Genomic DNA, 20487 nt, shown 5'->3' with positions numbered 1-20487 from the left:
TAACTGATGACAAAACTAGCATTTTTTCCTGTGGCTCAAAAATACGCATTAATGACTACAGAAGAAAAAAGAACTTAAACTAAAAGTTGTTTCAGAATACTATAACTGAATTTAGATGGCAGGTATGGGAAAGGGAATATTACTACTAATAATTTTTTTTTTAAGAGGCTAGATTATTCCAAAGAGAGAGAGAAAAACGTACCTGAGAAAAGGAACGCGGGTTGAACTCCTTCGCATTGGGATTCAACGTTGATTTCCTCACTTGCCTAAACCGGAAAAAAAATAAAGCCCAGTGAAATCTGCATGGAACTTATGCTACTGTAAAGTCTTTTATACCTGACAGTTTTTTTTAAATTGCTAAACATTTAAACAATTCTCACTAGAAGATCACTAATTCTCTTCATTAAAACACACATATACATAATCCCCACCCCTTATTTTGATAATTACTAGCCAAAAAAGGACAAATTTTTTAAAAAGTGTAATACGAATGCTTTTCTCAAAAGCAATCAACAAAACTTGAACTGAAAAGACAGTAGCCCCTTATAAAATATCCGTAAAAGCAATCCTTAATATACCAATTCTCTAGCATGCAGTATTTTTTATGTGATAAATTGTTTCCTATGTGAAATATCTTGGGAAAAATCATGATTCTAATAAAAAATTTTTGCCTCAAATTAAGAATAAGTGCTCCTTGACTTATCAACATTTGCATTCCAATAGTTCATCTGTAACTGGGTTGTACGGAACCCAGAACAAATAAATCAATGGTGGTGTAGTTAGGTTCCAAGACTAGCCCACAAAAGCCCATTTAACTGATAATATATTGGATGTGCAGAATTAATTCTATCTTAACAAATCTAACTATTAACTAAAATTTTTTTTTTTTGAGGGAAAACACGTTGAATTCCAAGTAGGGGCACCAGAGACTTCTCTCTCTTCTTGGCAGTGGAAGTTCTTAGTCGAGTAGCACAGCCAGGAGGTGGGTACTGACTAGCATACAGGGGATATCAGTCCCAAAGCCAGAGATTTTTCAACTCCCTGTACATTTATAAATAAGCCATTCTTAATTTATGCATAGGGTTTTTTTGCCACAGGGTGGAAAAACGGTGGAGGAGGGAAGAAGAGTATAGGGTGCAATGACCTAATTGACTTAAGATGTCATTTGTTTAGACCAATTTTTTGTAAGTTGAGAGCTACTTATAAAGCAGTCTAAAACTCTAGATAGATTCTTGAGTTGGAAGGCTCTGGACACCTTAAGGAAAAGTTAAGTAAATAACAGTCGTGCTAAATTCCAGGTTTACTCACTCAGCTGCGTCTTTCTTCTCCTCTTTATCATCTTTCTCTTGTTTACATCCTGGACTGGAAGTCTGAACCCCTTGGGATGTGACCTCAGGTCCCCTCTTGTGCTCTGTGTTACTGAGGATTGAAGGGGAAATGCTGGGACTGCTCGGCTTGCTGCTGCCACTGGTGCAGTTGCTGCTACTTTCAATGAAAGAATCCTTAGCATTTGGTTCAATTTTGTCTTTGATCAAATCTCTTGATTTTTCTCCCTCTCTATTTTTGTTTAGCAGCTGATCCATAGATTCAGAAGTAGAACTTGGCTGTAACTAAATAAAGGAAATAATTATACTTAAATATTTTAAATAACTCTAGTAATCAATGTTTTTCCACAAGCACAAACTGAATAAGGCTTTTTTCGTACTTTACGAGTAATGTTTTCATTATAAGGCAACAATAACAAAATGTCTATACAACACAACTACAGTCATCTAAGCACTCAAATGTCCTAGCCTGAAAAGTTAAATATTTATTGAGTACATACCATGTGTCAGAAATTGTGTGTGCTAGGAATGGAAATATGAAATAGTTCCTATCCTCCCAAAGCTTTCCATCTGGATGAGATTAGACACTTGACAAACTGGGGTAAATGCTATAGGATCTCACGGGGAAAAGCAACTCACGGAAAGAGAAGGCTTCTCAATGGAAATGTCATCTAGTCTAAAGTGTGAAAGATATTGGGGGTTTGCGGGGGAGTTTGGAAAAGGCACTAACAGTCTAAGTACAAGAAACAGCATGTTTAAAGACCCATAGGAAAGGGAGAAGATGGCCCCGCTGTGGAACAGAAAAGTACTGGTGGGCACAAGATGAGTCAAGAAATGACAAATTCACCCAGGAGGAATGAGATGATAAAGGAACTTGAAAGCTATGTTAAGAACTCTAACTTTTAGTTCTCAGCATAAGAAGAAGTCACTGAAGAATTTTAAGCAGGTACAGACTGAGAAGATTAATAGTTCACAAAGATGGGCACAGCAGCTTTGTGGAAAATGAACTGCAGGAAGCCAAGTAAGAGTGTAGAGAGACCATTATGGCGGCTGGACTAAGACCTGGGCTTGACCTTGAGAAGTGGTGAGTTGGAGTCTGAAGTAGGTGCATTCAGAGGGAGACCTGGCTAGACATGTACGTCAGTTAGACCTTGTAACCCATAAAGGAAACCACAAAACAGAAGCACCAACAAGAAGAGCAGAAGACAAAAACGTTAGTAAAATAAGTGATGGGGTTTTTAAGTTTGCAGAACAGAAACAGTCAATGCTACTACTGTCTGATGATGATTTAAGATGCCCTACTCCACAGAAGAAAGAAAACAGGAACAGCTGAAGGAAATGACAAGAAAAAGAGAAGAAAAGGGCAGCAAGTAGAAGGAGCCATGGTGGAAATGAGAATAAATCCAAGCAGCAGCCCTAGGCAGTGAGAATAAGCTGAAGAGCAATTGTACAGCAGAAGGGGCTGCAAGACTAGAGAGACAAACTACTTCTTCAGCCTCAGGAAAGGCAGACCACTGTCAAAGTCTCACTACTGGAGCCCTTGGTATCCTGGCAAGCAGCACCACACATCTCAGGGGCTTCTCAAGCTTCACTGCATCACCAATATAAAGTCTCCAAGTAGTTGATGGCAGAAGGTGAAAGCAACATTTGGACACAGTGGGAGTTTAAGTCACAATATAGGTACTTAATGTTTAGTAGAGGCTATATGCGTAACGGACCAACTGTGTACTGCGTAAAACTTTAAATATTTGTCACAAGGGTCCTTGAGCGAGGCAAAAATAAGGCTTTTGATGTTGTTATTCATATAATGGCAAACATACCTATAGTACTCACTACGCGTTGGACACTGTTCTAAACTATTTACAAACTCATCATTCAGTCATTATAACAGCCCTATTTGATGTACATACTATTAGCGCAATCTTATAAATGACGAAAATAAGGCACAATTCATGCTTTTGAACATTCTTCTGTATTTCCTATCTGCAATATACTAAACATAAAAGAAAACTGAGATTATTCTTCTTTTTATTTTTTCAAAATTGAACCACTGTTTCCTTTTATTGAGAAATAATTCACATATAACATCGTATTAGTTGCAGGTGTACAACATTGTGATTCAATATACGTATGTATTGCAAAATGATCACAATGTCTAGTTAACAGCCATTACACCACACAGTTAAAAATTTTTTTCTTATGGTGGGAACTATGTAGACCTACTCTCTTAGCAACTTTCAAATATACCATACAGTATTACTGACTACAGTCACCATGCAGTACGTTATTTCCCCATGACTTATTTATAACTGGAAGTTTGTGCCTTTTGACCACCTTCACTCATTTTGCTGCACCCACTGCCTCTGCCAACCACCAATCAGTACTGATGAGTTTGGGTTTTGTTTTCTTTTCTTTTTTTTAAGATTCCACAAATAAGTGAGATCATACAATATTTGAACTTCTCTGACTTATTCCACTTAGCATAATGCCCTCAAGGGCCACCCATGTTGTCAAAAATGGCAATTACTCTTTTTTTATGGCTGAAGAGTAATTCCATTGTGTGTGCGCATATACATGCAGATATCTTGCGAGTTAGTGTTTTCGTTTCCTTTGGATAAATACCCAGAAGTGGAACTGCTGGATCATATGATAGTTCTATTTTTAATTTTTTGAGGAACCTTCATACTGTTTTCCATAGTGGCTGCACCAATTTATCCACCAATAGTGCACAGAGGTTCCCTTTTCTCCACATCCTGGCCAGGACTTGTTATTTCTTGTTTTGTATTTTTGAGAATAGCCATTCTAACAGGTGTGAGATTCCTCACTGTGGTTTTTTGTTAAAATATTTGTTTATTTATTTATTTATTTGGCTGCATCGGGTCTTAGTTGTGACACGTGGGCTCTTTGTTATAGCGGGCAGGCTTCTCTCTATTTGTGGTGCACAGGCTTCGTTGCCCCGCATCATATGGGATCTCAGTTCCCTGACCAGGGATTAAACCCACATCCCCTGCATTGGAAGGCAGACTCTTAACCACTGGACCATCAGCGAAGTCCCCTCATTGTGGTTTTGATTTACGTTTCCTTAATAACTTCCTTAATAATTACATCTCCTTAATAATTTCCTTAATAATTAGTGAGGACCTTTTCATGGACCCGTCGGCCATCTTTACATCTTCTTTGGAAAAAATGTCTATTTAGATCCTGTGCTCATTTTAAAATCAGATTGTATTTTTGCTATTTAAGTTGTATGAGTTCTTTATACATTTTGGATATTAACTCATAAGATATATGACTTACAAATACTTTCCCCATTTGGTAGTTCCCTTTAACTTTGTTGATGGCTTCCTTTGCTGTGCAGAAGACTTTTAATCTGACGTAGTCCCAGCTGTTTATTTTTGTTTTTGTTGCCTTTGTTTCTATTGTCAAATAAGAAAATCACTGCTAAGGCCAACGTCAAGGAGCTCGCTGCCTATGTTTTCTTCTAGGAATTTTATGGTTTCAGATCCTACTGTCACATCTTTAATCCATTTTGAGTTGATTTTTGTGTATGGTATAAGGCAGTGGTGCAGGACTTCCCTGGTGGCACAGTGGTTAAAAATCTGTCTGTCAGTGCAGGGGACATGGGTTCAAGCCCTGGCCCGGGAAGATCCCACATGCCACGGAGCAACTAAACCCACACACCACAACTACTGAGTCTGTGCTCTAGAGCCCGTGAGCCACAACTATTGAAGCCCGCATGCCTAGAGCCCATGCTCCGCAACAAGAGAAGCCACCGCAATAAGAAGCCCACGCACCACAACAAGAGTAGCCCCCGCTCACCGCAACTAGAAAAAGGCTGCTCGCAGCAACGAAGATCAAACGCAGCCAAAAAATAAATAATTAAAAAAAAAAAAAAGAGAGACAGTGGTGCAGTTTCATTCTTTTGAATGTGGCTGTTCAGTTTTCCCAACACCACTTATTAAAGAGACTGTCCCTTCCCCATAGTATATTCTTGGCTCTTCTGTCATAAATTAATTGACTGTATATGCATGAGTTTATTTCTGGGCTCTCTGTTGTTTCATTGATCTGTTTCTGTTTTTATGCCAACAGCATACTGTTTAGATTACCTTATCTTTGAAATACAGTTTGAAATCAGAGAGCGTGATACCTCCAGCTTTGTTCTTTCTCAAGACTGCTTTGGCTATTCAGGCCTTTTGTGGTTCCATACAAATTTTAGGATTGTTCGCGTTATTTCTGTGAAAAAAGCCATTGGAATTTTGATAGGATTGCACTGAATCCATAGATTGCTTTGGGTAGAATGGACATTTTTATGGGAAAACTAAAATTCTTATGTGACTCAGAGAAAAAGAAACCTGTGATTGCCGGTACAACTTTGGTTCATCTATATTTTGGTAATAAAAATTAATATTTAGTGAGTATATACTATGTGTCAAGAACTATATTAAACACTTTACAGGCAGTATCTCATTAATTTTCACAAGAACACGATGAAGTAGGTTCTACAATTATCCCATTTTGGCTTGGGAGATGCAGACAACATGCCTCAATGTTGTACAGAGGGCAAGATTTAAACCTAGATCATTGGGACTTCCCTGGTGGCACAGTGGTTAAGAATCCGCCTGCCAATGCAGGGGACACGGGTTCAAGCCCGGGTCTGGGAAGATCCCACATGCCGCAGAGCAACTATGCCCGTGCACCACAACTACTGAAGCCCGCGTGCCTAGAGCCTGTGCTCCGCCTCAAGAGAAGCCACCACAATGAGAAGCCCGCGCACCGTAATGAAGGGTAGCCCCCGCTCACCGCAACTAGAGAAACCCTGCACGCAGCAACGAAGATCCAATGCAGCCAAAAAAATATATAAATAAATAAATTTATTTAAAAAAAAATAATAAAATTACTCAAAATATAAATTGGCGCAGCCACTAAGAACAACAGTATGGAGGTTCCTTAAAAAACTAAAACTAGAGCTACCACATGATCCAGCAATCCCACTCCTGGGCATATATCTGGAAAAGACAAAAACTCTAATTTGAAAAGATACGTGCATCCCAACGTTCACAGCGGCACTATTTACAATAGCCACAACATGGAAGCAATCTATCTAAGTGTCCATCGACAGACGAATGGATAAAGAACACTGAGCTTCCGCTATAAAGACCGCGAGCCACAACGACTGAGCCCACGTGCCACAACTACTGAAGACCACGCACCTAGAGCCTGTGCTCTGCAACAAGAGAAGCCACTGCAATGAGAGAAGCCCGCGCACCTCAACGAAGAGGAGTCCCTGCTCCCAGCAATTAGAGAAAGCCCGCCTGCAGCAACGAAGACCCAACGCAGCCAAAAAATAAATAAATTAAAAAGGAAAAAAAAAAAGAAAAAGATGTTTAGCTTTCTACACACATGGTTTGATTTTTCTGGGTGTATATATAATGCATTTTTTTTTATAATGCATTTTTGTAAATGGATGATATAAGAATTTTTAGTAATGCTTAAAAAAAATTTTTTTAAATTCTAATTCATTAGTCAATACGATACTTACCCTAAAGTCATTCTTAAATTTCTTTAAATCATCAATCTGCTTTCTATGTTCAGAAACAATTGGTGATATACCTGTAAAATTAAGAAGTGTTAGATCCAGATTTATTTCTAATCTTTAATTTAAAATTCTTTTAGGATGGGATGTTAGAAATGAAAATAAACTCTATTATCAAAATAATAAAAATTTCAATATGTTAATTATAGATTTTGACATGTTAAATTATGCATTTAAATATGCACAATCCTAAGAAAAAGTACTGACCAAAAATACTCTGTATTGGGCATGAGAGTAAGACATATTCCTTCTTATCTCTACAGTTATACCCAAAGACTTTTTAAAGCTCTAACCTTTACTTTCAGCTTTTGAGAAGCTAGGTGATGTCTCATTGGGCTTCGTATTTTCTTTATTCCCTGCAGAAGAGTTCTGCCTCTGATCTTGAAGCCTGGAATCTTTAGCTAGAAAATAATATTTTACAAAAACTCAAAGTTAGATAGGAGCTATAGAAGTAAAAGGGGAAAATATTCAACAAATTTGATCCTATGTTTTTGGAAAAGAACATTTAAACAGAGGCTTTCCAATTTTGCAGACATATGAAACACTAATAATTTTATTTATATTGACATTTACTACCCAGGAATGTAAACTACCTTAACAACACACATTCAAGAATAACATATGAAATTAGTAGCATTACTTAAACAACTAACTTCATTTACATAAAATTTTAAATGTACCCTCAAATATTGATACATACCTATGAATAAAACAACATAGCCAGTTTTCATAAACTTTTAAACCTCTAACACTCAACTTCACAAATGTCATTGTGGATCTGGAAGCCCTTTCTTACATACCCTCAAGAGATGGGGTTACAGCTCTGTTGGATGCAGGACTGGCAGGCGTAGGAGATGCAGCTGGTACAGGCATAGCAACAGCTTCAGCTGGAATAATACCAGCTTGGGGAGAAGCAAGAACTGGCCCACTAGGAGTATTTCCAATACTATTCTGTCTGGGAGACCTGGGTCTGTGAGTTTTAGGGGATAATCTTGGAACTACAAGAAAGAGAAAAGTTACCCATTATGTTCTCAGTTCAATGTCACTTCTTCAAAAAGGCTTTTCTGAAGATCTAGGTAAAATAGTTCTATCTGACCTCCTCCCCAATTACTTTTTATCCCATCACCCTGTTTTCTTTTTCAAAGTCTCAGGAATAGCAGTGATGATGGACAATACAAATATCTGAAGAATGAAAGCAATTACTAATACCTATGTCCAACAGTAGTTTTCCCTCCTAACTAATTATATTAATTCTAAAACAAAGTATTTTAAATGAATTTAGAAACTGGATTTCTAAGGCAGGAAAAATGCTACTTTTTAGGATACAGATAACATTCTCTACTAAAAAGTGAGACTGTTTCTTTAAAATAGGTGGTGGTGGTGGTCGGGGGGGGGGGGGTGGGGGGGCCGGAAATCCCTAAGAAGTAGGCTTATTTGGCCCTCCTTCAAATAATAAACTCAAACACCTTTTAGCAGTTTGCAGCCAATCCTACATGCTCTTTCTTACCACATCAAAATCCACTCTGCAGTAACTAAGGAAATTGGGAACTCAATTTAGCTCAAAGGGGAAGCTAATCCAAGGAGGGGTTTAAATTCCACATGACTTCAAAATAAATATCTAATAGGTTTCATATGCCATTATAAACCTATTCAGAGTCAAAGATTTAGAGAAAAATGGTTCAATTTGCTTCACTTTAGTGGTTCTTTATTTTTTTAAGTCAAAAGGGTCATGGAAGGAAAGTATTATTCAACAACTGTCATTTTTCTAATTAGTATAAAGAGCAAACCTATAACACAGTTCTGTATCTCCAAAACTGTGATTTTACTCTTTCACTTCTATAATCATGTTGTCACTTTCAAAATTCATTTCCAGACCATCTGAGTAATGTCAAACAATTAATGGTACACTAAAGAAATAAAGATTTTAGAAATTCTATTTTTTGTTAATTGAATCATTTCCTTGTAATTGAAGACCAAAGAAGAAAACAGAAAGTTCAAAGGAATTTACAATAAAATTATACCAATATGAAGGTGAGCAATGTGTACCAACTAAAGATATTTAATGGAGCTGGGTATATTTTTGTTTGTTTAAGCTTAAAGATCTTTTTCTTTTATAAGTTCTATGCACTGATTAAGATAGATTATGACCGAAAACCACAATCATCGCATGCTCAAACTCTAGTTATCATGGAAGCAAAACATCAATATTAAGTAGCAAAAGCAGTCTTAACTTAATTGTAAGATCCTGTCAAAGTATATTTTTCACACTTTTATAGCTGCCATCAGCACATTCTTCAGACTAATCACAGATAAAACTTGGGCCCCCGTGTTTGTTAGTCCTTAAAAGGGAAATATGGTCAGGAATTAGTGCCATATATTGGTGCTACAGAAACACAGGGACCTGGGCCCAGAATACTGCCTGGCATAAAGGAGGATGTCAATAAAAATGTATGGAATGAATAAACGGGGGGGGGGCGGGGGGAACACACAGCACCGTAAGCCCAAAATAAATGTTTGTGGCATGAATCAATGAACAAAGTTGCTAAGAAGACACGAAATATGATCCCTCCAAATGTTACGTACTGTATTTGCCTTCCATTTGAGTGGTACTTTATAAAACTATAAAGTATATTCTTATTTATGAACCCCACATGAATTTCATCACAAGACCATAAAGTAGATTAGCTAAAGATTACTCACTGAGAAAACTGAAATTCAGAATGATCACATGATTTGCCCTAACATATGGTAAGTGGTAGAGCCCAGAAAAAAAAATAGTTTTCCCAATTCCTGGTTACTCCACTATTTTTCATATATATACTTAGAGTTCCTCAAACATAGCTCAAGCTCAGCCCTTTTTACATCTAGTAGAATAACAAAATGAACATTATCATTATGCTTCAAGCCAAGTGTGACCTACCCCCGCTGACCACTGATGACCATGTGCCCCCTGCGGGACTGGTCCTTGCTGCTGGAGGAGCAGTCGCTTCACTCGGTGGGGTATGGGATACAAATTCTAGGCCACTGGAAATGGAACCCCTCCCAGCAGAAACTCTGTGATTTCGAGGGTGTCGCTGGGCCTTTGGGGACATCCTTGGAGGCCCTAAGAAAGAAACAGTGAACATCACATGAATGCCACAATGTCCATCAGTACTACTTTTTTGCTAAATACACATAGACCATTCTTTCTCTTTCTCTTTCTCTCTCACACACACACACTCACACACACACACATTCCCCCTCTCTCTCTCATTTCTTCTTGGTTAAGAAAAAGGAAACAAACACCACATATATTTTTGGCCATACTCTTTCAGAATTATTTTGTGGAATGCCATAAAATTTTACAAATAAATTTTATTTTATTTCCCTTTATTTTTAAAGAAAGGGAGGGATGCAGTTGGTGGTAAGAAATCAAACAATAAGATGTCATAACTCTTCAAAGATCTTAGCAATTTGTTTCATCTATACCTATTATTCGTAGGCATATAAAAATAAATATAATAAAATGTTAATAGAGTTATAGCTACATGATGCAATGATTTTTATTTTAACATATACTTTTAGTTTTTCCCCTCAAATTTTCTACAATATATTACCTCTAAAATTCGGGGAAAAAAATTTTAAACAACAAACTATTGACCACGATATGTCTTTGCACTAGTAAAAAGATGCACATTTTCCTTCTTAAATTTCTCCAAAACCTTAATTTATCTACCTCTTCTGCCATGGTGAACAATTTCACGACCCATGTCTTACAACAGTCCTCACCTGTAGGAAGTGTCTCATACTTAACAGGCTGTGAACTGAAAATTCTACTGTTAAAGCATGACTTATAGACTAGAATAACTGACATTTGGGGAAGAAATTTGCACTGTACGAATTGTCAAAATTCCACATCAATCAATTCTGTCACCCCATTAGCAATTTCTATTTATAAAGAAGTCTACTGTGTATTCAAACAAAACAGTCAGGTGAAAACAGTGGACACAATGACTCTTACCATAGAAACCTGACAGTGATAACTGGCAAAACTCATTCCTAATGCCAAAGCCAAGGCCCCTTACCCTTACCTTGCCAAACTCTTTATTTTTTTGGCTGCGCCACGTGGCATACAGAATCTTAGTTCCCCAACCAGGGATTGAACCCGTGCCCCCTGCAGTGGACGTGTGGAGTCTTAACCACTGGACCACCAGGGAAGTCCCTTGCCAAACTCTTTAGAATGTCAAATTAATTTGTGTCCTCAGTAGGAATTCAATCATGGGCACGATCATACAAAGAATGTTAATGTTATATAATTTTCAACTGGAGATACAATTTATATTGAAGAATGAGTTAAGAACTGGGTATTTGCATATTTATACATAATTTTTACGTCCCTTTACAGAAAAAGACCAAGAAAGACGGCTGGCATAGCTCAATGAAATCAAACTCTAACTTAAAAAAATTCAGTCTTTGGCAATATGTAAAATTGTTTCAGAAACAAAATATATTCTCTATATTAAACACAGAAAACCACTATATTTAATAGTTTAATTTTGAAGTTCACATTTTAAAAATGCTTCAGCGTCACCTAACTACATGACTAGAAAACATATTTTAATTCAAATTATTTAAAAAGAAAAACTGAATAACACAGCATCCCTGAATATGCAGAAGGTGTACGTTTGTGTGAGTCCTTACATCTAACTGTCGTGAACACGCTCACACTCGCTAATGAGTTCTATTTTATCTAACATATTCTCATGAACATCACTTATGCAAACAATAGACCACAACAAATATGTCAACAGAATGTAGCTTTTCATTTAGAGGCCACCATCACAGGCACTTCTGAGTAAGGAAGTCACCTTGAAAATCATGCTGTTCAACATGCTTTCAACATGTTGAACACGCTGTTCAACAGCTAACAAGGTTAGCTGCTTTAGTCAAGATCACATGACCTCCCTGACTGGATGACAACAATTTATTAAAAAACAGTTGGGCTTCCCTGGTGGCGCAGTGGTTGGGAGTCCGCCTGCCAATGCAGGGGACACGGGTTCGAGCCCTGGTCTGGGAGGATCCCACATGCCGCGGAGCGACTAGGCCCGTGAGCCACAACTACTGAGCCTGCGCGTCTGGAGCCTGTGCTCCGCAACAAGAGAGGCCGTGACAGTGAGAGGCCTGCGCACCGCGATGAAGAGTGGCCCCCACTCGCCGCGACTAGGGGAAGCCCTCGCACAAAAACTAAGATCCAACACAGCCAAAAATAAAATAAATAAATAAATTTAAAAAAACAGCCAACTTGGGCTCCCCTGGTGGCGCAGTGGTTGGGAGTCTGCCTGCCAATGCAGGGGACACGGGTTCGAGCCCTGGTCTGGGAGGATCCCACATGCCGCGGAGCGGCTAGGCCCGTGAGCCACGACTACTGAGCCTGCGCGTCTGGAACCTGTGCTCCGCAATGCGAGAGGCCGCGACAGTGAGAGGCCCGCGCACCGCGATGAGGAGTGGCCCCCACTTGCCGGAACTGGAGAAAGCCCTCGCACAGAAACGAAGACCCAACACACCCAAAAAAAAAAAAAAAAGCCAACTTAGTTTTCTCCAGGGAAGCATTTTATGCCAGAAAACTGTATTAGTCTCAACATAAGCAATATCAACTGTAATTTTAATGAACAAATCCGATTAAAATTTTAACATATCAAATACTCCAAAATAATGTCAAAGGTCATTATCATTCAGAAAAAAGTTTTTTTACTTATGCACGACATTTAGATTAAAATGTGACCTTTCTACAACACATCCATGTATCTGATATGTAGCAATGGTGGATTTAGCATCAATGAATGAGAACTACAGGATTTTATTCTTTTTTATTGACATGGGAAATAAATAAATAGATAAATAAATAAATAAAACCCTAAAGATTCATACATAGCTTTCTAAGATAAAAATTTTATCTTAGATCAAGAACTTCTTCCAGATTAAAGACTTTCACTATGAAATATTACAAAACTATTTTTTTTTTAATTCCCCAAACACAAAATTAAACTCCGTATTGTAATCTAAGAGTAAACACACAAAGGCAGCTACATGTAATGTCCCTCTCAAAAAGGACCCCTAAACCATCACTCCTGCCTATGGCCAACAGGCAAATTCACTAGTACCTTGGCCAAGGAGCTATAAAATGATAGGTTCTACAAAAAGTCCAAGACTGATGAAGAAAATTCACTGTTTACCATTAACCACTGTATACACTGTAAAGTGGAAGGGAGAAGGCCCTGGGCTGTAAAAGAGCATCATTACCAGGCAGAGACAAAACCCTCATTCTTACAATTCAGGATAGTTCATAGCTTCACACAGCATTTATCAAATTTCTCTCTAATGAACAAAAGGTTAATAGAAATAGTTTTAATAAACTAAAGTTAAAACACAGAAATTATAGGTTATTAAATAATGAAGAGGAAACTATTTTGTAATTATAAACTCACATAGGAGTTAAACAAAGACAAACAAAAACATGAACAAATTGTGGTATTGTACCTTCTGAAGACATGCGTTTAGGCATAGTAGAGACAGGAGCTGGAGAACCATGAGCAGAGGGGTGAGACGGGGGTCTGGATGGCCGCGAGGGGGGCCTGGAGGGCGGCCGTGTAGGGGTGGCTGCCCGAGGTGGAAGAGAGTTGGGACCTGACTGGTAGCGAGAAGGTGGGCGAGAGGAAGGAGATGGGCAAGGCGATGGCCAGGGAACACCTGACAGAACAAATGATATGAAGGAAAGTATAAAAACTAAAGAAAAAAATGAGGGAAAAAAGTAAACAGAAAAAAAAGTAAAATGACAAAAATGATTTCTTGTACATTTTAACCCTTTGAGGACAGTCATTTGACTTGTGATAAGTTTTAGCATAACTTAACTGACATAAATTCACATTTTACTTTAACCTCCTTAAAATTAAGTCTGTTTAAATGAATACACGTTCCCAAAGGGTTAATTAGGATCTACACATACTACTGAAGAAGACAGTTAAGACTTTGCCTATTAATTCTGCTTCTGTAACTGTTTCTTGGTAATCAATTGTTAAAAGGATTATAACATACACCAGATAATTTCACACAATAAATCACAAAACTCAGGAGTAAGATTATTATTAAAAGTTTTAGCTTGACACATCAGCTATTATACCTCATTAAAAATGCTGGTTTCTTATAACTGTCTGTGGTTTTCATCTAGTTTATACTTTAATGTAAGGTTGAGTTTGAAATCTCATTAAGCAGGTACATTTAAGTAGAAATAGAACATTACTTCTACTATTTTCTAGAGTCACAGGAGTGACAGGTTAATATTCATTGCCTTTTCAAAACACATATTTTAATCTTATCAAATTAGAAAAAGGGGACCTTCTAAATAATTTATGCAGTTAAACATTCATCTAAGAGACTGCTTAATAAACAATGCAACTACAAAGCAGTCATCACCAAATAAACCGACACTGAGGGATATGCACAGGTCAAAATACAGCTAACATGTAACATGACATATCACTTACCTTAATCTTAGGAAACAGTCCAGGTCTCCTCTCCATAGGGTTCCACACACTTGAGTATCATACATTTCCCAGCCCCTTTCAGGTTTTTTATTTTGAAAATTCTGTTCATGAACAACTAAAATTCTTTACTCAGTGAGCAAAGAAATTTCACCCCCAATACAAATGTATAGAAAATACTCAAGAGTGTTCATTGGAGAGGAATTCTGGAGAAAGACTCAATGAAAACAAATGAAATTGGAAACTTAGTGTTCTCTATTTTTCTAACTTTCCAAACTTAAATACCTAAAATTGAATGTCCACTGTTAGCCCTGAGTTAGTAACTAACACACCACCAGTATTATTGTTATTATTATTATTATTATTATTATTATTATGGCTGTGCTGCACAGCACGTGGGATCTTAGTTCCCCAACCAGGGATTGAACCCACGTCCCCTGCATTGGAGCACCGAGTCTTTTTTTTTTCCCATGAGTAATTACAATTTTAATAGTAATATAAATAGAATCCCATGAGTTGGCATTATAACTACTTTCAAATAATAAGATAAAATTAATTTTAGGCTGATAAATTTTAAAAAGCTTCCCATTTTATTATTATTTTTTTAGCTATATGTATACATATATCCCCATATGCCCTTCCTCTTGCGTCTCCCTCCCACCCTCCCTATCCCACCCCCCTAGGTGGTCACAAAGCACCAAGCTGATCTCCTTGTGCAATGCAGGTGCTTCCCACTAGCTACCTATTTTACATTTGGTAGTGTATATATGTCCATGACACTCTCACTTCATCCCAGCTTACCCTTCCCCCTCTCTGTGTCCTCAAGTCCATTCTCTACATCTGCGTCTTTATTCCTGTTCTGCCCCTAGGTTTGTCAGAACCTTGTTTTTTTTTTTTTTTTTTAGATTCCATATTATGTGTTAGCATACGGTATTTGTTTTACTCTTTCTGACTTACTTCACTCTGTATGACAGACTCTAGGTCCATCCACCTCACTACAAATAACTCAATTTTGTTTCTTTTTATGGCTGAGTAATATTCCATCGTATATATGTGCCACATCTTCTTTATCCATTCATCTGTCGATGGACACTTACGTTGCTTCCATGTCCTGGCTACTGTAAATAGTGGAGCACGACTGCCAGGGAAGTCCCCCAACAGTATCATTAATTACCATGGTTCCATACAGTCTATGGCACTGCTGTTTCCAATACCCCTGACTTGTATGAGAGATCCATGACCCGTGAGTTATATTTAACCTAGATACAGAGGTAGAATAGAAAAAAATATCTTCCTACTAAAGACACAAGTTTCTGTATTTTACTTAAGCTAAACTACAATATTCACCCTTACACTAAGAGTTGTTTCTATTTTTTTTTAAGCACTTTTTTTCTTCACCATCTTCACATGACTCTTGGTTGTGTCTTGTATTGCAAGTTACCTCAAATCCTTTCTTGAAGTAAGCAGAATATAAATATATAAACAAACAGTTCATAAAAATGAATCTATATTAACCACTGAGTGTTTCACACAGATTGGGATTTTCCATGTAAACTATATCTAAATAATTTTATCATCCAGTATTTTTAAAATTGAGAACCTACCCAAAGTTTCCAATTTCTTCACATATGTGAAGTGTTTTTTTTGCCAAGTGAATGTCTTTGGTTACATTTAGCACTTTATCTTAATACATGAGTATTTCATCATGCTAAATGATGTATATGCCAATAACATACTAATTTTTACTAATTTTACTAATTTGATATCCACAAAGGCAAATTTAAATTAAGTGAAAACTACTCCACAGAAATCATTAAAGGTATGCATGTTCTTATCAACGATGTAAAACTGTAAATATTCAGAAAACTGTATTTGATGAATGACATTGACAAATCTGGTCAAAATACTTGCCTCCATTAACTACTCTTTGGTCTGAACCAGAATTTGGGTTGAAATCTGAAGTGTGAGAGGTGGATCTCGATGGCATGGAGCCCGATCCAGGCTGGCCCATACGCGGTGAATTCTGTCGCCCACTTCCCCAGGATATGACTTCTCTATTTCTTTGTCCAGGAGGAATATATTTATTTTCCCTGAAAATGAGAGATCCTTTAAATCATTTTATCCTAATAGATACCAGGCCAATGAAACATATCTAAAAGTAATTTAGGCAGAAGGGAATGCTTGTTATTAAAAGGTTAAACACTTAAAACCAAACGGCCCCACTTCCAGACACCCCTATTCTTCCATCTTACTCTAAGCTCTAGCCTCTGGCCTTTCCTTTCCCTCAGATAATCCCGCTAAGGACAAAATATAACAGATGTGTATTCATTCTTATCCACTTGGCCTCTTTATGGCTGTTTCTATCAATCATCATCTGTCTTCTTGAAACTGATCTTCCTTGGTTTTCTCTACTTCGTTTTCTTTGTGATCTCTTCTCTTGGTGGCTGTTCATTAGTTATTCATGGCTTCAACATCAATCCCCCAAATCCACACTGTCAGTCTCACAGTCTCAACATCTCTCCCTGAACACTTTAATTCAAATCACGACTCCTAAGCTGTGAGTGCCTTGAAGACAGAATGTGTATCTTATTCTACCAGGTATGTAGCAGGTGTTTCTCAACATGTTTATGAATAAATGCACAGAAGACCTGTGAGCCCCTCAAATGCAGTAAAATTGCACAAATGGACTCACTCTATCTCTCCTCAAGCTTGCTCCATGTTTTCTACCGCCATTACCAGTACAACCACCAATCTGCTTGGTTATCAAATAAAACTCAGGGTCATCCCTCGTTTTTCTAACCTTTCTATCACTGGTTCTGGTCTCATTGGTTACCAAGTTCTCACACTTGAACTATTTCAATACAATAACTGATCTCTATGTCTCAGCCAGTTCTCAATGTCCCATAGTTGGTTCATGCCATCCCCTATCTACAGGGTGCTTTTTAACATGACACAGGAAGAATTTCACTACCTCAGTTCCTATCACCAACTGTTACCACTGCAACCTCAACATACACCCTGTATTCCAGACATATGAAACAACTAGGTTTTCCCTGAACTGGACAAGTTCTTTCACCATGCAAGGAACTCCTCCGTTTTATGTCTCTTTGAGTGGCAGACAGATCTACTATCCCATCACAAAACATCACCTCCTCTGTTAGGCATTCTCTCACCCCACGAAGTTATGCTAGTTCCTCCTCACTTGCATGTTTCTAGTACTTTGACCACCCCTCTAATCTAGGAAATCATAATGAACTGTAATTATATGTACTCCCCCCACAACCTCTTCATTATTCTTTAACAAGCTCTTCCAGACCTTGACTTGCTCATCACTGTATATCCAACACTTGGCTCCACAGAGGTGATGCTCAAAAAATACTTTCCAAGATTACTGTAATCTTTTCTCTAACAGAACCTGAAACCAACTCCATTTGCATTCTCTACCTAAGCTAGGTTAAAGGCAGATGAAATATAGTAATAATAATACACCTTCTCACACAGACCTTGAGTTGTGTATCCAAAATACTGCATCATGATTTCCTTTAAATACCTAGTGTTTATGTTGTGGCCCTCACGTTCACTGGAATTTCTCTGAACTGCTGTGTATTTTTCTTCTTCGCTCCTATCATCATTTTCCAGGGCCACCCGGGCTTTATACTGGGCACTTGATTCAATTTCTTCTGCTAACTGGTTTGCCCTTGCTTCTCGTTTTAAAAATTCTTCTGAGTTATCCCTTTCTAAGGGCACCCTGGAACATGACGAAAAGAAAAAGCAAAGTGAGTTTCTTTAAGTCATAGTTTACATATCTGTCACAATCAACTATTAAGAGAGTTCAGAGTTTAAAATGCTGGTAAAACTGTAAGAGAGCTACAGTCATCTATTTATTTATAAATCAAAACTTGATTTTTCTTCTGTTACCTTTTCCCTAGAGGAATATAACATTTCCAAAACTGGTTGACTAGTCCCCCATAACCTCTGCACTTACCAATTTAGAGTTTTTACAGTGTAAAAAGGAAACAAAATTTATTTAGAGCAAAAAATTAGGGTATAAGTAAACTATATTTCCGTGTTTTAATGGGAATTTATCAGCGTAGGTAGTAAAAGGATAATTCTTTCACATAATCGTTTAACTTAAAATCCAACAGAAACATTTATTCAACATCATAATTTAAGTTGATGAAAATCAAAGGCAAATATGTATTAAAACAAAAGCAAACTTTTAAAACTTACGTATATGAAGATAGACTGCTATCATATGTAGACACTACACCATAATTTTCTTCATTATATCGAAACATATCATTGGGATCCCATCCATTAGACTAGAAGAAAATGAAGCTCATTTTTCAAAATGACACAGTATTTGTCTTCTTTAATTCAGTTATAGTCGATATCTACATTAACAATATCTCATACTATTCAAGCAAAATCTAGCAAAATTAAAAAACAGGCAAAAATTTGCTTTAAAAATGTCTTAAGGAAAAACTTTCTTCTACACATCAGCCCCTACAAGTTGGTAAATAACTACAGTCGAACCTTGAACAATTCAGGGGGTGGGGTGTTAGGGTCACTGACTCCAGGAATAGTCGAAAATCTGTAGATTCAACCAACCTTGGGATAGTGCATTACTATAGTATTTACTATTGCAAAAAAATGCATATAAGTGGACCAGTGTGGTTCAAACCTGTGCTGTTCAAAGGTCAACTGTATACGAAACAATTATTTGAGATGTTATTAGTAAAAGTTCAGAACATTTTAGTTACTTCATAAAATAGCCTCAGGTCAGGGTTCTCTCCTTTCCCTACTCCCTAACGGTGACCTTTCTACAAGGTATTTACCTGAAACCTCTTTGAGTTGACTGATCATCAGGTCTGACGGATAGAAAGGGGTTATCATTATCCATGTCAGAAGAGGGCACAGCATCATCTGAGCAATGTTGATGGCAATTTCAAGACTAAAACTTGCCTCTAAGGTCACCCATTAACCTTGGCTCCCTCTGTGCTACTCCAGATAAAACTATAATGTAATTCCACCACTAAATCAACTACTTCGGCCAAACACACGTGGGTAGGAAATCAGTTACTTATGGAAGCTTTAAAATATGCTCTTTTAGTATATACTCCATGTAAAAAATTTAAACAGTGCAGAAAGACATCCAGTGAAAAGTAAAATCTGACAATCCCAGTGTGCACAGATAACCACCATTAACAACTTCTTGGGCATAATTCCAGACATTCTCTGTGCATATGTAAGAATATGATTATTATCATCAGCTCTCTTTTTTGAAAATTCTCTGCAACTTGCTTTTTCTTTTAATAAGTTTTAGATATCTTCCCAGAATATCTTTCTTTCCAGTGGACATACAGTACTTCAACTGAACGGAGGTACAATAAATCTATTTAACCCATGCCCTATTGATGCACAGTTAGGATGTTTCCTATTTTTCACTATTAGAATAAAATGCTGTTAAAAACATCCTCATACATAATTATTTGAAAGTCTTATGGATAAATTCTCAGAGGTAGAACTGCTGTACCGAAGTGTATGTGTGGGGACTTCCCTAGTGGTCCAATGGGTAAGACTCCACGCTCCCAATGCAGAGGGCCCGGCTTCGATCCCTGGTTGGGGAACTAGATCCCACATGCATGCCGCAACTAAGAGTCCGCATGCCACAACTAAGAAGCCCGCGTGCCACAACTAAGACCCAGAGTAGATTAAATAAATAAAGTGTATGTGTGTTTTAAATTCTGATAAACATTGCCAGAATGCTCTCTAGAAAGCGTCTATCAATTTAACTGCTTCGCTATCAATTAGAAAAAAAAAAAAAGAGTGCCTGCTTTTCCATATCCTCCACAGAGGTGATGTGCTGCACAAACCTGAGAACCTTCACAATCAGTTATATATGCTTCTTTAAAAAGTTTGAAAATTAATAATGATACGCTGACTATGTATTTCCAGTTTTGCAACTAGACAATGACTTAAACATCAAACGCAGATTTGCTGAATAAGACTTTTCTGTAATATTCAATGAAAGATTCTTCATCCCTTTGAA

General features: G+C 37.4%; 1 protein-coding gene across 13 annotated transcripts in view; it reads right to left on the bottom strand.

The window, feature by feature from the left end:
- ATXN2 (ataxin 2) overlaps nt 1-20487 on the bottom strand; it is a 135871-nt gene that overhangs the window by 43469 nt on the left and 71915 nt on the right. For 11 of the 13 annotated variants that reach the window (XR_009005102.1, XR_009005103.1, XR_009005104.1 and 8 more), the window contains exons 7-16: nt 18666-18757; nt 17986-18183; nt 16347-16525; nt 13435-13644; nt 9839-10021; nt 7719-7916; nt 7212-7319; nt 6865-6935; nt 1309-1610; nt 203-266 (exon numbers count right to left, since the gene is read on the bottom strand). Coding sequence is in view for 10 of the 13 variants with exons in the window: in XM_057527111.1 (XP_057383094.1) it covers nt 203-266; nt 1309-1610; nt 6865-6935; nt 7212-7319; nt 7719-7916; nt 9839-10021; nt 13435-13644; nt 16347-16525; nt 17986-18183; nt 18666-18757 (1605 nt within the window). In the remaining 3 variants the exon portion in view is untranslated. The remainder of the gene's footprint in view (nt 1-202; nt 267-1308; nt 1611-6864; nt 6936-7211; nt 7320-7718; nt 7917-9838; nt 10022-13434; nt 13645-16346; nt 16526-17985; nt 18184-18665; nt 18758-20487) is intronic. The other 2 variants (XM_057527117.1, XM_057527118.1) reach the window with 2 other exon arrangements.

The sequence above is a fragment of the Balaenoptera acutorostrata genome, chromosome 13 (genome assembly GCF_949987535.1).
Source record: "Balaenoptera acutorostrata chromosome 13, mBalAcu1.1, whole genome shotgun sequence".
Taxonomy (NCBI): domain Eukaryota; kingdom Metazoa; phylum Chordata; class Mammalia; order Artiodactyla; family Balaenopteridae; genus Balaenoptera; species Balaenoptera acutorostrata.
The sequence above is the reverse complement of the archived record's forward strand: the minus strand, read 5'-3'. Positions and strand labels throughout refer to the sequence as shown.